Raw genomic sequence first — 15,783 nt, 5'->3', positions numbered from 1 at the left:
GCACACACATTATTGATCAAGAGCAGTGAAGTGGAGCTCGGCACTAACGCACTAACAGCTCCCTCTAAGCACAGGAGAGGCAGAGTGGTTAAGGAGCCAGGGAGGAGGTACAGTGAGGGAGGGAGGAGGAGGAAGAGAGGAGCAGAGGGGAAGAGGAATAGAAAATGACATGAGAGGACAAAAAGGAGAGGTGATGAGATGAGAGAGGAAGCAAAGGGAACAAATGTGAGGGAAAATGGACAGCTTGGGCACAAAGTGAGCTGTATGTCTTGTGTTTTTCTAAGAGGAAGCATCTCAGAAGAGAGAGAGCAAACACACACAGTCTCCACCCTGTCCCCTCCACTTTCCTGCTCCACCCGAACACCCATTCACAACCTCCCACAGCCTCAACCTACAGAGCCTCTCTACAGGATCTGAGAGCAGCTCGGCTCAAGCCCTGACACGTGTGCCTGGCAGAGAGTGATAGAGGAGTGAGAGAGTGAGCCATACTCACTTGTGCGAGTGTGTGCGCATGTGTGCGACTCAAGGGAGTGTGTGTGGTGGGTGACAGAGTGAGCACAAGACAAAATGTGTGTATGTGAGGTAGGAAGGGATGGAAGGTACTATCTCCTGCTCTGGGTATAGCTGTCTCACTCACCTGTTTTCCTCCAGATAATTAATTATTGAGGAGCACAATGATATTGATGTTAAGGACACTAGAAATTGCAATATAACAGTCAATATTTAACAAAACATCCTTTAGTTTAGCCTCAAATTTCTAACAATGCCATTACATTTGGTTAATTCAAAGGGGCTTTACTAGTATCAAAGTTTCAACAGTGTTGCCAAAGCATCAAAATACAGTTTATAAATATTTCCCTATTTGGACAGTACACAATAACCACATTAAGATACTGTATGTACTAATAATATATGTACTGTACATCATATCAGAATCAGAATCAGCTTTACTGGCTAGGTTGGTTGGACACATGAGGAACTTGACTCTGGTACAGTAGCTCTCAATGTGCATGTACATGTCCTTTTGTGAAGCAGCGAATAGACAAGTCAACAATATATGGTTGAAAGAACAAGAAGGAAAAAAAAGAATGCGCAAACAGGAAAAAGGAGTGTGCATTAGTAAAATAAATAAATAAATAATATGCATGTGTGTGTGCTGTATGGTCATTCACTGTCCCGCAGGTTGAGGCATATTGATACATGTTGGGCAGGGAGATCCCAGCCTTCCTCTCCTAGAGGCTCTTTAATGCCAACAGGCCATTCATGTCTTTAAATGCTGAACTTACAGAGTAAAACCTTCCAAAATAAAATGTCCTTATCTCATTGAGTGCTTTCCACTGTAGGGCACTGTCTGTGTGTCTGTCTTTCTTGGTGGCCGATTTGTGGTCACTGAGCCTGTGCTTGACATGCATCTGTTGGGAGTTTTTCAGGGGACATGCATGATGGCTGGGTAGACCCCCTGCTTCACTGTCATACAGCGCAATGAGCTGGATGACACTGTCAAATATTTTAAGCCATATTTTAAATAGGATGTAGAGCTCTTTGAACTGTTTCCTTTAGTGCATTCACTGTCATGCTGAAATTCCCTGATGCTGTTGTGCAAGGTCAGTATAACTTATAGTATGTTCAGTGATATGAATGTTTATAGTGAACTGGTATTTGTTCTCCTGACATCTGGCTTGTTTTTTGGAAAAATCATGAACTAGTTTTCTTCATATTTTCTGCTATTATTACTATTATATGCTGAGTGAGACATAGTGCTTGAAGTGGGCCAGTACTAGCACTTCTACATTTTACTCCTTGTCATACTGGGACCTTTTCTTGCATACCAGCAATGCTCACAGGTTGTTGATACTCTTTTTTCTTTTCTGCTCTCTGGAACGGTTCATCTGAGACGAACAGCACCTCACCGGGACAGTGGCTGAGAGCAGATGAGGGCAGCAGGGAGTAGTGACATGAAGCTACAGTCAGAACAGAGTGTTGAGAAGCTTTCTTCCAGCTAAAGCGTGGGAGTTGGGAGGTGGGGTTAGTGCCACTGAAAGAATCCTGAGCTCCCCCAACAAAGGCTGGGTCTCATATAATCAATAATTAGAATCAGTTTTATTACATCAGTTGAACTCATCAAACAAACTAAATATGAACTAAAACTATAAAACAATAAGAGCTTTTTCCTGTCCTTTAGGTTACTTCTCCCAGGACACAGGATTTGCTGTTTTAAGGTTTAGGCTGCATGTGTGATTACAGGCGTAGGAGTATCTGCAGTTCTCAGCCAAAACACTCGATTGGTTCATTTACTTTGAACAGAGGCAGCATCATGTCCCGAAAAACATCTAATATGATATTACACAGTGGATCGTACCATTTCCTGTCCCTAAAGAACTGACAGTGTGTGCAGACAGGGCAGCGGTCTGACTTCACCTGCTGTCAATAAAGCCTGACTTGGACATATGCAGGTTTGTTTTTTAAATGACCTACTTCTATGTGTTATTTTGAGTGCCTATGTGGAGCCAAATTATTATGTGGATTGATGTCAGGTCATAGAGTCAGAGTCCATATAAGAAGAAAAGAGCTCTAAGACTTACTGATACTCAGTGATGTGACAACATTTTCTAGCCAAATGAAACTCCATTATTTATACTGTAATACTAAAACAATATACATTGTGTCGAGGGCTAAAATCAGGCTTTAATATCAGTCTGGCAAATGTACTGGTTGCATCCTAGTTAGCTAGGAAATACTAGCTCTGTGTGTGTGTGTGTGTGTGTTACGCTTGCCAACCCTGAGACCTTGTGGAGGTCAGAGTCCTAAGCAGCAGAGGATGGAGGGAGAGATGAAAAAGAACATAGAGGATGATTAGGAAGGCTTTACCTCTGGAAAGAGAGAGAGGCAGAGATGCTAGAAAGCAGGAAAGGCTTTAGCAAAGAGTGTGAATGCTTGTGGGTGCTTTTCAAAGTTTGTTTATTGTTGAGTGTGTATGTGTGTGTACATGTATGTACTGTACATGTCTGAGGGGGCTTGTGTCGTGACTCACAGGCATCAGCTCCTTCGTGCACTGCCGTCAGTGTGACACTGTGATCTCCTACAGCACATGCACAAGCACACACATGCTCACTTCCACAGACATGTACTCTTTCACACATACACACAGTCAAACCTCCTGCTCCAGGTTATCAGGACGACACCGAAGCCCTCCTCCGAGACCAACACCTGTCAATCCATTCTCATCCAATCATCACTCAGATAGCCCTAGAGACCTGCCCCCACGCAGCTAGCTCCACACAGCTGCAAGTACTCTTGTGCAACACACCACATCCGTCTCACAATAACTGTCACACACACGCACGTGCGGGCAGAGTGAGGCGGTCACATCATCTGCCACACACAGACGATCAAACAAGCTTCTTCCACAGACTCGTGCATGCGCCTTTGCTCCCCCACTTGCTTCCACTGAGACATCCACCACTGTGGTGATGGTAACCGTGACTACGGGCATAAATTTGCGTCACAGTGATATGCAAAGTGAGGGAGCAACAATTAAAGCTTGACTAACGAGCTTTTGAGGAGCAAGGCTGAAGTTTCCCTGAGCAGCTACTAACTGGATTAGCCTAGACACAGAAACATGGAGAGAGAGAGAGAGAGAGGGGAGGAGGGTACGGGGCAGAGAGACAGTGATGGCTATGCTCCACCTGTGAGACGACAACACACACACACAAGCATACAGTCAAAGGATATAGTAGACATAGCTAATGCAGACAAAGAAAACAGAAACACACCTGGTATCACTTTACCCAAACACATAACAAGTGTGTCACATCAGCACATATTCCTTCACAATATACATCCATACACTTACAAATGTATTTATCTCGCTGAGCTTTGGCAGTCATCGACAGACAGGGGTTAACATGAAAAGTCTAACTGAGGCTCCAGCTGTGAATTGAACAAGTATGATAAAATTAACTATATGTGAAGCACGACGTGATGACAGGCGTTCTCTAAACACAGGGCACATTCAAATGGTCCAAAGAAACAACAGGCTAATAAGAAAAGGTACCGGACCATGAGTTAGCAATGATGAAAGTGTTGCTAATTGCTTACTCAGGCAGTATGTTGTCTTTGATGCAGAAATGATGCTGAATGGGCCTAAAAGAAATAATATCACAGGAAATCACAGATAAATAAGCTGTTTCCATGAACGGCCTGTCTGTTTAATACCTCAGTCAGACAAAGGGACTAAAGATCCATTTGTGGGGAAAGGGAAGAGAGCCACTATTTTATTTCTTTTGCTTCATTTCAGCTTATAACTGCAGTACCACATTGTCACATTTGGCATATGCTGGCATGATTTTCAAGATTTCTCACCTTGACATACTGATGATTTTTGTTTCTTTTTTGCCCATGTGCCTACAATCTGGACACAGATGGTTTGAAAACTCTAATATTAAGTTGAGCTAATTGCCAAGATTTCCTTTACTGCTGACAAATATTGCCAATTGGCATTCAATGTAATATGACCCACCTCTGTAACAGCGCTTGCAATTAATTCTTTTCAATTAAAAGAGTACTCCAGAGATTTTGTATTGCACTTCAGTGAAGCTGGGGTGCGAGAGACAGATTTTTAAAAATATACCACTAATATTAAAAGAGTAGAAGAGTTAGGAGGCACCCTGCTCTACCTCCTGAGCTGCAGCCAACCACGTAGTACTGTATATGCCCTGGAAACTGATACCGACATGTAAAATCAGTGAACTTCCTGTTAAAGTGTTACGTTATGACCATCTGCACCCACTTCCCGTGATGATCATACAATATAATACTTTAAAAACAGCACAGTGTATTTTCATTTTATAATTTGCTGTTGTGACCTGTGTGACTTTTAACTAAAAACAAACTTACTTACTAACTACAGAGTTGTTATTACTGACTATTTTGCATTGCTTACTTATTTCATTTAACAGGCCTTTGACTTTCTTTTTAAAAGTGCTCTGCCCTCACGCTACAGTAAATGTCTTTTTCTGTCCTTTTGCTTCTCTGTACATCTCCTCTCTCTTCCTGGTTTCCAATTCTCATCTGCTTGCTCAAATAAATCTCTCCATCCCCTCTAACACCCCACCCTCCCCCAAATCTATGAAACACACACACAAACACACATGCGCATAGGCTCACACTCACTCACTCGTGCACACAAGCACGCAGCCCTCCAGGCAGCAGCCACAAAGGCCCCATATTAATAAATCTGCTCCTTTATTGGTGCTGAGTGTCTCTAGCGAGAAAGAGACATGGCGGAGGAGAGAGGGAAGAGATGAGGAGGAAGGAGGAGGAGCAGGACAAGAGACGCAGAGATCACCAGAGGGGAGGAGGAGGAGGTGACTCACTGACTGTAGCCATATCATAAACGCAAGAAGGTAGAGCGAGAGCAACAGAGAGATAAAGAGAAAAGGAGAAAGCATTGACAAGTGCATCATCAACAAGCGCACACACATTTCTGACTGATGATAACAGTGCTCCTGAGATGATGGGCAACACAATGAGAAGAAGCATACAAGTGTGAGGTTTCACTTGTGTAGGCATTTATTTGCACACTTACTCCTGTACGAACAATTATGAAGGAGACCTACTGTAACACCTGGCTGAACCACTGGAGCATTCAGAGTGGCCTGTGCTGCTTGCTAGGCTTGGGAAACAAACTGCCCGAGGTGGGCTTTCGGTAATGACTGCAGCTAGCCTGGCTTAGCGGTCCAATCTCTGCCATCAGTCAGCTGTGACAGATTGGGGATATGAGCTAAGGAGCCGTTTAGCTCTGGTGTTTGGCTTGATGTGTGAGTGCATGCGCTTGTGTGTCTCAGGAAGGAGGAGTTGGGGGAGGCTATCAGTACTGCTAGTGTTGCAGAGGCATCAATACACTCTTGACAGGCCATTTTCCTATGCCTATTCCCAGCCCTGGCTTGTTGCTGGGGCAACTACCGCCATTTTACCTTCCCTGTCTGCACCTCTGGAAGAGTTTAACAGCAGTCCATGTTCCGTAATCTCTCCCAGCCAACTTTTTAACTAACCTAGCGTCCATGTTTATTTCTGATCCACTAACATTCAGCATTCTGTGTGTAAAAATGGAGTCCGCATTATCTGTAATTTTTACAGCCAATGTTTCCATGTGCCACCTCAAGGACTGACAAAGAAAACTGCAGGGTGTTTCATTCTTCTCCCAAGGTCGCGGGATGACTGTTCAATAACACCACTGCCCTTAAACACGATGCTCATTTCACCACAGGAGCTGTTCTTTGTTTTCTGAGGAATGACCCTAGACTCACAGTTCAAGCTACAGACTAACTTCCTCCTGGATCAACACAGAAGCAACAGCACTGACTACACTTGAACTCCACCAATACAACACAACAACTTTGACAGTAGAGACCATCAGACAGTTCCCTCACCTGTCCATGAGGCTGCATGGTGCTGTAGGGCATGTTCTGGTTCAACACTTTCTGCTTCATCAGCAGCATCCTCTTCTGCTCCTCACTCAGGTGGGCTGTCTGTCCTGGGATCGGGCCCTGGGTTTGCCCTGGCCCCACCCCCTGGCCCCCGCCTCCTCCACCACCCATGTAGGGAGGAATCATGGGGTTCTTAACCTGATTATTCAGTCCCATAGGTGGGGTTACCCTCTGGCCTATGTGATCCACCCCGCTGCCACTGAAGTGACTCAGTGGTTTGGTGTTGTTATAGGACAACATGGCTGCCGTTTGCTGCTGCTGTTGCTGCTGCTGTTTGGGCAGGGGATTCTGGTTGATGCTGTTTGGCGGCTGCTGGCCCATCATAACCATGTGGTTGTGAGGGAGGTAGTTGTTCATGGGGGCTTTGGGCCCATTGTTGGGGGCCATCCCAGCCACTAGAGGGCCCTGTGGTGTGTTAAAGGCTTGTGGTGGGTACATCATGGGACTGTTAGGTTTTTCCTGGTTAAAGGGACCGGAGTTATACGGACTGGTTGGAGCGCCAGCAGGGGACCAATTAGCTGCTTGTTGCTGTTGTTGCTTCTGCTGCAGCAGTTTAGCACGTTGCTGAGCCATTGCTTTTAGCTGCTCTGCTGGAGAAAGCTCAGGCGTCAGTGGCCCTACAGGCTGACCTCCAGGGGCAATGCCAGGTGCTCCGGATCCTGTCCCTGCCTGACTGACACCTGGGCCTGGGTTCATCATGTATCCATTCCCAGGCCTAGAGACTGTTTGTGTCTGAGCCTGGGTTGGGGTCTGTGGAGAGCGAGCCACGCAGTTGTGCAGTGGTGAACCTGATGCCATGGCAACGGCTGGAGATTGCTGCAAAGGTTGCTGAGGAGGCGTTCCATTGGCAGTGGTGGCAAACTGAGGGCCAGACGATGATGGTCGCACCTGAGGGGAGGAATCCAAACATAAAAACAATCCCATGAGGCTCATGTACTGAACATGAATAACGAATACAACAACATGAGGCAATTAGCTTAGCTTAGCATCAAGACTGGAAACAGGGGAAACAGTTAGCTGGCCCTGGCCAAAGTTCAAACATAACACGCCTTTAACACTTTCAAAATAAGTTGTGACATGCTTATTTTATTTGTACAGTATTTTTACATCTCTGTGCAATAAACCAATGAGATATAGCAGCACTGGATATGATTTTTGGTGTATTTCTGAACTCTGGTGAGAGCCTCTCGTTTCAGAGCAAGCTAATCACCTCCCAGTTCAGCTCCATAATAACAGCACAGACATGATGGCTGATAATTTCACCATACTCTAAGAAAAAGGTGAGTTTCTGAAATGTTATACAATTCCTTCAAAGTACTCAATGTAAACACAGCAGTTATTGCACCAAATCTGATTTTGTAATGCATCAGAAACCAAAACTCTCATTCTTACATTACTGACTGAAGAGTCGGTGGCATTTGTCAAATGAAACAATTTTAGATGAATTGTTTAGTTAGGTCTAGCTGGACTAATTTGGAATTGATGAGTCATACTGGTTGACAAAAAAAAATCTATTTGACTTTCCATTCAGAGTAAAAAGACTAGGACACATACCCATTACAGAAATACTGCATATTTCCAGGTGAAGTCCTGAAATGTCCACAAAGACCTGCTCATAACTTCATAAAATCTTGCTGGAAGCCATATGTCTCAGACTAAAACAACTAAGAACTAGCATATAAACTTTATTACAACCCCAACATACCATGTAAGCATTTTATGTTTGCTTCTATCTTGTCATTAGATTAGATTAAATTCAACTTTATTGTCATTACCCATGTAGAAGTGCAAGGCAATGATCCTACATAGTTTTATGAATTGCTGCTGGACTCTGGTGTTGACAGATCTATTGTGACAGTTACACCTAAAAGCAAACAGATCTAATCTGGTTTAAATTGGTACTCATGAGTTACAAGCTGACAAAAGTACTGTAATTCTACCTTAGGAGAAAACATCAGACAAATATAAATATCAAATCACATAAGCTGGTCACAACACAGGGCACGGGTAGGGGTTAACAGGGCTATAACAGATAATGTCGACCCTCTTAGCACTGACCTGTGGTGAGCCCATGGGAACCCGTGGGCCTCCCTGTGGAGGCTGAGGAGGAGGGGGCAGTGCTGCTGCTGTCGGTGCGCCCCCTCCAGGTGTCGTCGTATTCCCAGCTGTTTCCTGTGGGCCCGGTGTCTGATTGTTAGCTGGCCTGCCAAAATCTGCTTCTTTCTTGTCCTCAAAGTCCTCATTGAAGAGGTCGTGCATATCGTCCTCTGGCACAGTGTTAGCCAGCTCATCGATCAGCTCCTGCCACTCCTGATCATTGAGGTTGATGTCAGAGAACAGTTTGTTCTGATTGGACAGAGACTGGGGATCGGAGGACTCCATCCCAGCTCCATCATCCAATGGCTCCTGTTTCAGGTCTTTGAGGAGGCCAAAGCTGTCCTCCAAGTCCAGTGAGCCATTAAGCTTCATGTCAGGGAGATGGCTGCCATTCTTCCCCAGCTCATCTGATGCCTGACCTATGTGGTTGCCGTTGCTGTTGGTAGTGTTGTTTCCAGTGGAAGTGTTGGGCCCACCGAGCAAAGGCTTAATGTCTATTTGGTGATGCAGTGGAGAAATGGGTGGTACGTTGTTGTTATTGTTGTTGTTGGGCAGAGCAGTCAGTGTGTCCAAACTACCGGAGCCCTCCTTCCGTACCCGTTTGGTAGTTGGTGAGTAGCTGCCTCCGTCACAGATGCCATTCTGGTCTCCATTGAGGGGTGATCGTGCACTATCCAGTTTCCTTTTTACAGTCTCCTGGAGCTGAAACAAAGAAGAAACAGAAAACAGATTATGGCTGGAGGGCACCAAAGATGGGACATGTTCGCAATATGATAACTTTTCTGTGGTCCTCAGGGTGCTAACGATGGAAACCACACAAGATACCAAATCAATAAGGCAACAGACCGCTTCCTCTCTACACACATCAAGAACTGCCATGAGAAGGCAAGAGGTGTGCTAGAAATCAAAATATCACCAAGACAAATGTTCTTTCAGTACAGAGTCGATCTGACAGAAATAATGATCACATTACTAAGTTCTACCATGAAGCCTATCCTGTACACAATACACACATACATGTGTGCAGAACCACACATTTCCTTTAACATTAAGTAGAAGAGCAGGCAAAGCAATGAGAAGACTGGCAGCCCTCTCAATGAGTAATCCAGCAGGCTAGACTTGAGGTTTTTCTGCAGGTTTTTCTGAGGAGGGAAGGAAAGACCAGAAACATCTCATATGGTGTTCTCTCCAAAATCAGCATCAGCCATTGGGCAGCTGAGCTGTGCCATCTAAGTCTCCGGAACAGTCTTAGCCTTACTGTATCACACAGGCCACTAAACTTCACAGTTTCACTGCCTCTGCCATGGTGCAGGCAAGATAAGGACAGGGTACTAATGAACACTGGCTGGTGGCTCGGATCACCACTATCATAGACCTGGGTGTGAGAGGACAGGAGGAATGGAGGGGACAGCAAACAGAAATTGAGACATATCAAAAGTGGCAGGAGTCAAAGTAGAGGGCAGAAACTGGGGAAAGGGGCAAAGTGCAACCAAACCTACGAGAGAAATCAAAAATTCTCACCATTTTGGCCTTTTTTCTACACTGAGCAGGTGTTTTCCATCACCAAAGAATGTGCTTTTCAAAAACACTCCAAGTGTTCTCGCACTTCAGGGATCTCACATTGTAGAACTGACGAGGAAACTAACACAACTGTCAGCAAGGGACTAGCTTTACAGTTTTACACTTTTCAGTGTACGATGCACGGCCAGTGGTTCAGTGCAGTGGTGATATTTTTATCAATGCTTGGCTGAAGGTATGATGGCAGGAAAATGTTCTACTCCTTAGCAATGTGCTACCCTGTGTCCTAACTTCTGGTGGGCCCCCTGTTCTGGTATCATGGTATTAATTACACTCAGGAAATAAGACATGAATTCCTTTGAAACACTGGCTAGTCAATGCAAGACATTTACCTGCATTAGGGAGGACATGGCCCAAAATCTGGGTGAGGCAGCAATAAACCTCTGGGTGCACCACGGGAGAACAGAGAAAGCTGGGGACTCCATGTATGTATCAAAAGTTGGCACACTGTAGTGTTTGCCTGGATGAGGATAGCAAGGAAACTGGCAGCTATGCAAACTCAGGTAAACAATGGGAGCTGGCAACAACTAAATCATGATGAAAAAGTGCAGAAAAATCGAGTTTTCTGTGCAATTTAATAAACTCTCAATCTCAATTTTGCTCCTAACTCACATTAATTTCAAACCCTAATGAAGTTGGCAGAGAAATAGAAGATGCTATGAAAATGACGGATGGGAAGCAGGGACCTCATTTATGAAAGGTTCCCAGGGTAGAGATTTTGTGCTCCAATACAATTCTAAGGCAAAGTTTAGGATTCAAACAAAAAGATCAAAATCAGAGGTAAAGGTTCACATTAAATTCATTCTACAAAGACAGGATGCTACAGTGTTATTTCATTCTATTTTTACTCTTAAGAATATGTCATGGTATAATAAGGCTGCTCAACTGCAGTTAAACTGAATAATTAACTTTATGCGATTTCTCACTCATACAAAACCATTTTAAATATCTGAAAGTCACTTGAATTCCTAAACTACACTAAGTGAAATTTAATAATGCAGTTTAATATAGATGTCAATTTTCAAATGCTGACACTGACACAAACCTTAAACCTCCCACCTAAATCATTCCTTTCAGTCAATCCACACAAACAAATACAAATGCATAGATAAATAACTGTGCATTGATAAGAGCTATTTACAAGGTACGGCACTGATCCACATTTCAAATGGTCTTCTGTTAAAATAAACAATAAAGAGCTCAGAAGCAGAGAAATATTTTTTTTAAGTCAACACTATCAGCTTTCACATGTGAGAGAGTGAAACACACACACACACACACACACACACACACACACACACACACACACACACACGAAGCACTGATACATGTACGTGTGCAAACGCACACTTAGGTCTTTGTTATTCAGATGGAACAAAAGACAAAATATATTCAGATTGTATTCTGACCCTGAGGTGGACCCACTCAAGCTGGCAGACACACACACACACACACACCACAACATAAAGCACACAAATTGTCTTTTTTTGTTTGTTTGTTTTTTGGACTTTCTTGATTTACTGGTGTGTCAATGTGTGTGTTGTGCTGGCTTTCCCTCTCTTCTCCACTATCACTGATGGTCAGCTTAATTATCTTTATGGCATGATAGACATTATTAGTATTGACAGCCAAAGCTACAATGTGTGTGTGTGTGTGTGTTAGGCTTGAACTCTCATGCTGGTGTAGCCATTAGAGGAACAACTGAGAAAACCAGAGGAAAACACACATCTCCACCATCACCAAACATCTTTGTCGACTCTGCCGTTTGTGTGTGTGGTCTTGCAATCAATGGATTTAAATAATTCAGGTCTGTTGAATGCAGGGTTTGTGTGTGTGTGTGTGTGTGTGTGTGTGTGTGTGTGTGTGCGCATGCATGTGTGTGTTACAGGCTTTCCCTAAATGCTAGTGACTCATGTTGATAATAACAGACTCAGTTTTTAAAGCCCAACTATACAAAATCCCATAATTATCCCAGTGGTGTGAACTATAGCATTCTCTCACACAGACACATGCACGTGTGCGCGCATGCAGCAGGTTTTTACATACACACCCACCTATAAAAATCATTACCAATTTAACCTTCTTGATAAGATGCTGAATACAGAGACAGAAACAAAGAAACAGAAGACTCTGCTCAGACGGAGTGTGGTTCAGTCTGCTCAGGACTGTATGAGTCAGCACGCCACAGCCTGAGGGAACGTGACAGAATGAATGACAAAATGGTGAGCCAGTATAAAATACTTTATACCGACTGTGGTTAATTAATCATTTGTTTCTTTTTGTGCAATCAGCAACCTAATTACACCTCTGAATTACACTAATATACCTGTCAGGCAGTGCAAACAGAACCTGACAATATTATTATTCATTTGACAGCAATAAAATACCTTAGAAGTGAAGTGAAAAGAGAGGAGTGAGTGTTTGCATGTGAGCCAGGAGAAGATATGGAGAGTCAGGGACAAAGAATTCTGAAGTGGTTTAATCAAGCTGGAGTGCTTAGCACGAGCAGAGGGAAAACGAGCATTGCAGTAAAAAAAAAGAAAAAAAAGGACAAGAGGACGCAAAAGAGCAAAGACAGTAGAGAGAGAAAGAGGAAGAGAGTGCTGCTCGTCTCTCTATGTGTTCTTTGACATAAACACCTGCTGACTGCTCCTCTGTCTGCTCCCACAACACGCACAACACAGAGTGAGAATGGCAAAGATGCAGAGAGACAAAGGTAAGAGAGAGACACGCACACACAAGGGAGGAACGAGGGATTTATTTGTCAGGCAGATGGTCTTTTTCCTTTGAGTGGAGGAGCTACAAGAACATGAAGATGAAGAGGAGGAGAGAGGGTGAAGGAGAGAAGAGGCAGGGGGAGGGAGGAGGAGGAGATAGGTTGCTTGATGGAAAGGCGTAGCACGCCAAATGACAGCGGGGAGCAAACGATGAAGAGGGTGATCAGAGAGGGAGAGGGAGGCAGGGACGAGAGACAGAGATGGAACCACTAAGGTGCTGTTGTTATAGCAACCTGCTGCTCTGGTGCTTTGCGCGCTGCATCCTCCTCCTTCCTCCACCAACACTCGCTCACTCACTCCCTCTTCACCACCGTGCCTGCTCTCCCTCTCTCTTCCTTCCTCATCTACTTCTCTGCCTCCTCTCCTTCGTTGCCTCCGTCCTTTTAAAGGTTGAGCATCATATCGAACTCCAACCAAAGCATTAAAAGAATATGTCTATGTCCAGACAGTTGCATAATGTGTTTTTTTTTTAAATGTCATCATGTAAATTCGATGGTATCTAGCAGACACGCCTGTCAATACAAACACAGAGGTCAACAACAAAAACCTTTTGTCTATAGGATTATGCATAGCTGTAAAAACACAGCACAAACAAATTGTGATCCTGCTACTATTAATCACTGAGGATGATGTAAACCTAATCAAAAGCCACACAGCAGCCACATCGTCTGTGATAATAATTGTAACATATTTAATCCATGCCATGTGACGGCTCCTCTCACCCTCCTTTCCTATTCTGTTTTACCTTGAACCATCCCTTCTCCTTCACTCCTGCCACATCATTTTCTTACTCTGTTCTGACTGTAAGGGACAGTTTCTACCAGTAATAATAAGAAATGTTCTAACAACACACACAAAACACAAACTCGGTGGCTGATGACTACTGTACAAGAAAGAGTACAGTAGTTTACCACACATTCAAACACAGCAGGCATACAGTACATGGACCATACCAAACACTCAGTCCAATGTTCTCATTTGACAGTTGCCCTTTGTGCATCTATTATGTTTTACATATTAATCCCGAAGACATCAAAGGTATGAAATAACCCATATGAAACTATGAGGTAAGCAAAAAAGGATTAAACAATGCAAACTAGGTTTCATATTTTAAATTTGTCAAAGAAACCAGTGGTTGCCTTAATGACAGCTTTGCACAATGGTAGCTACATCTTGACCAGTCTCATGAGGTGGTCACCTGGAATGGTTCCCAGTCAGACATTAACTGCTGGGATTTCGGGCCTTCTTAATGCAGCTGATGCTGGTTTTGTTGGAATACAGCAACACAGCTACTATAATCCATATTAATGCTAGCAGTGTTGTGCATGAACACGCTAAATGAGCGTTGTTCATTGAGCACGCTCACTTTGCAGTGAGCAGATGAATGAACAATTCAGTTTGCAACTAGTGAACCTCAAAGTGAATTTAGTTCAGATGCAGCTAATGAGTATGAGCAGGAAAGGCTTCGTTCACTACATATCTAATATTGCTAATGTAATAAGTCAGATATTTCTCTTTCTCCAAACAACAGCTCCGCTAATGTCAGTGAAAAAGCAATTACATTTCCTGTTATTTCTTCGCAATAATAGCTGTTAAGGTTTTCGATTATGTATTGCTTTTAATGTGAAGGAGCAGCAACAGCAAATGTTTTGTTTGCATCAGCAGCTAACGTTTCAGTAATAACAGCTACACATGACTTGACCACAGTAAACAGAAGTGACAGGAGTTTTTACTAGAGGCCAGAAAAACTGTATCTACATTTGGTAAGTCTCAGAGATGATGAGCATTAGTGGAACTGGAAGAACGGTGTGTTTGTGTCCTTGTGAGTTGCCTTTGTTGGCTATTGGCCTGGTGGTTTTCTAAGCTTTACCTCAGTGCACGCCGACTTATTTTTCTGACCCACTGAGGTTTAAAATAACTTTACCGGACACTTGAATTCAGCTTAAGTGAGACAGTGTGCGGCAGTTCTTTTACATTCTGTCATACAGAATATGATCCGCCTTGGCTTTGATAAGTTTTGAACAAAGGGAGTGGAGTAAAATCAACTGGTTGAAGGTAAGTCAGGCCAGACTGTGTGTTCATGTTTATGGCTGGTTTGCTGTTGTTAACATGTGGCAGGCTGTGTGTTATCAATAAGTGTTGATGGCTGTCAATGGTGATTAAGTGCGATAGCCTATTACTGCTCAGAGCACCTTGTTTAAATAAATAAAAAGTTAGTTAATTTTTTGGGTCAAAATTCAAAACTGTGAATGTGAACTAGTTAATTTTAATGTGTGTGAACTGAACTTTGAGCTAGCTCCTGTAAAGTGTTAACTCGCACAACATTGAATCAACTAGAATCACTCAACTAAGGAAAGAGAAGTGACAGTCCATCATCACATGAAGGTCAGTCATTCGGGAAAATTTCAAGAACTTTGAAAGTTTCTATAAGTGCAGTTGCAACAACCACCCACTATGATGAAAAAGGCTCTCGGGAGGATGGTCCTAGGGAAATAAGACCAAAATAAAAGAAGACCAAAATCCTCCAACTGGAGCCCACATCTCAACTGACTTCACGTTGACCAATAAGAAGAGAACTGCTTGGACCAACACAAGATACTGACATTAGACCAGTGGAAATCTGTACTTTGATGCATTCTGCTGTGATACACCATCCTGTTTTTCAACAGGACGGTAACCTATAACACACCTCCTTCACCTCTCCTTGGTTCTTCTTAGCTACTTGACAAAGGAGGAGAGGGATGGAGTGCTACATGAGGTGACCTGGCCTCCACAATCTGCCCACCAAAACCTAGTGGACATGATTTGGGATGCATTAGAGAGCAGAGGGCAGGAAAAGTGAA

At 43.6% G+C, this 15,783-nt stretch overlaps 1 protein-coding gene across 1 annotated transcript in view; it reads right to left on the bottom strand.

Annotated features, from left to right (window-relative positions):
• The window catches only part of maml3 (mastermind-like transcriptional coactivator 3), a 116,426-nt gene that overhangs the window by 42,648 nt on the left and 57,995 nt on the right, over positions 1 to 15,783 (bottom strand). Inside the window, exons 3-4 of the mRNA XM_020596199.1 lie at positions 8,547 to 9,287; positions 6,432 to 7,376 (exon numbers count right to left, since the gene is read on the bottom strand). Coding sequence (XP_020451855.1) covers positions 6,432 to 7,376; positions 8,547 to 9,287 — 1,686 coding nt within the window. The remainder of the gene's footprint in view (positions 1 to 6,431; positions 7,377 to 8,546; positions 9,288 to 15,783) is intronic.

This window comes from Monopterus albus, unplaced genomic scaffold (genome assembly GCF_001952655.1).
Source record: "Monopterus albus unplaced genomic scaffold, M_albus_1.0 scaffold29.1, whole genome shotgun sequence".
Taxonomy (NCBI): domain Eukaryota; kingdom Metazoa; phylum Chordata; class Actinopteri; order Synbranchiformes; family Synbranchidae; genus Monopterus; species Monopterus albus.
The sequence above is the reverse complement of the archived record's forward strand: the minus strand, read 5'-3'. Positions and strand labels throughout refer to the sequence as shown.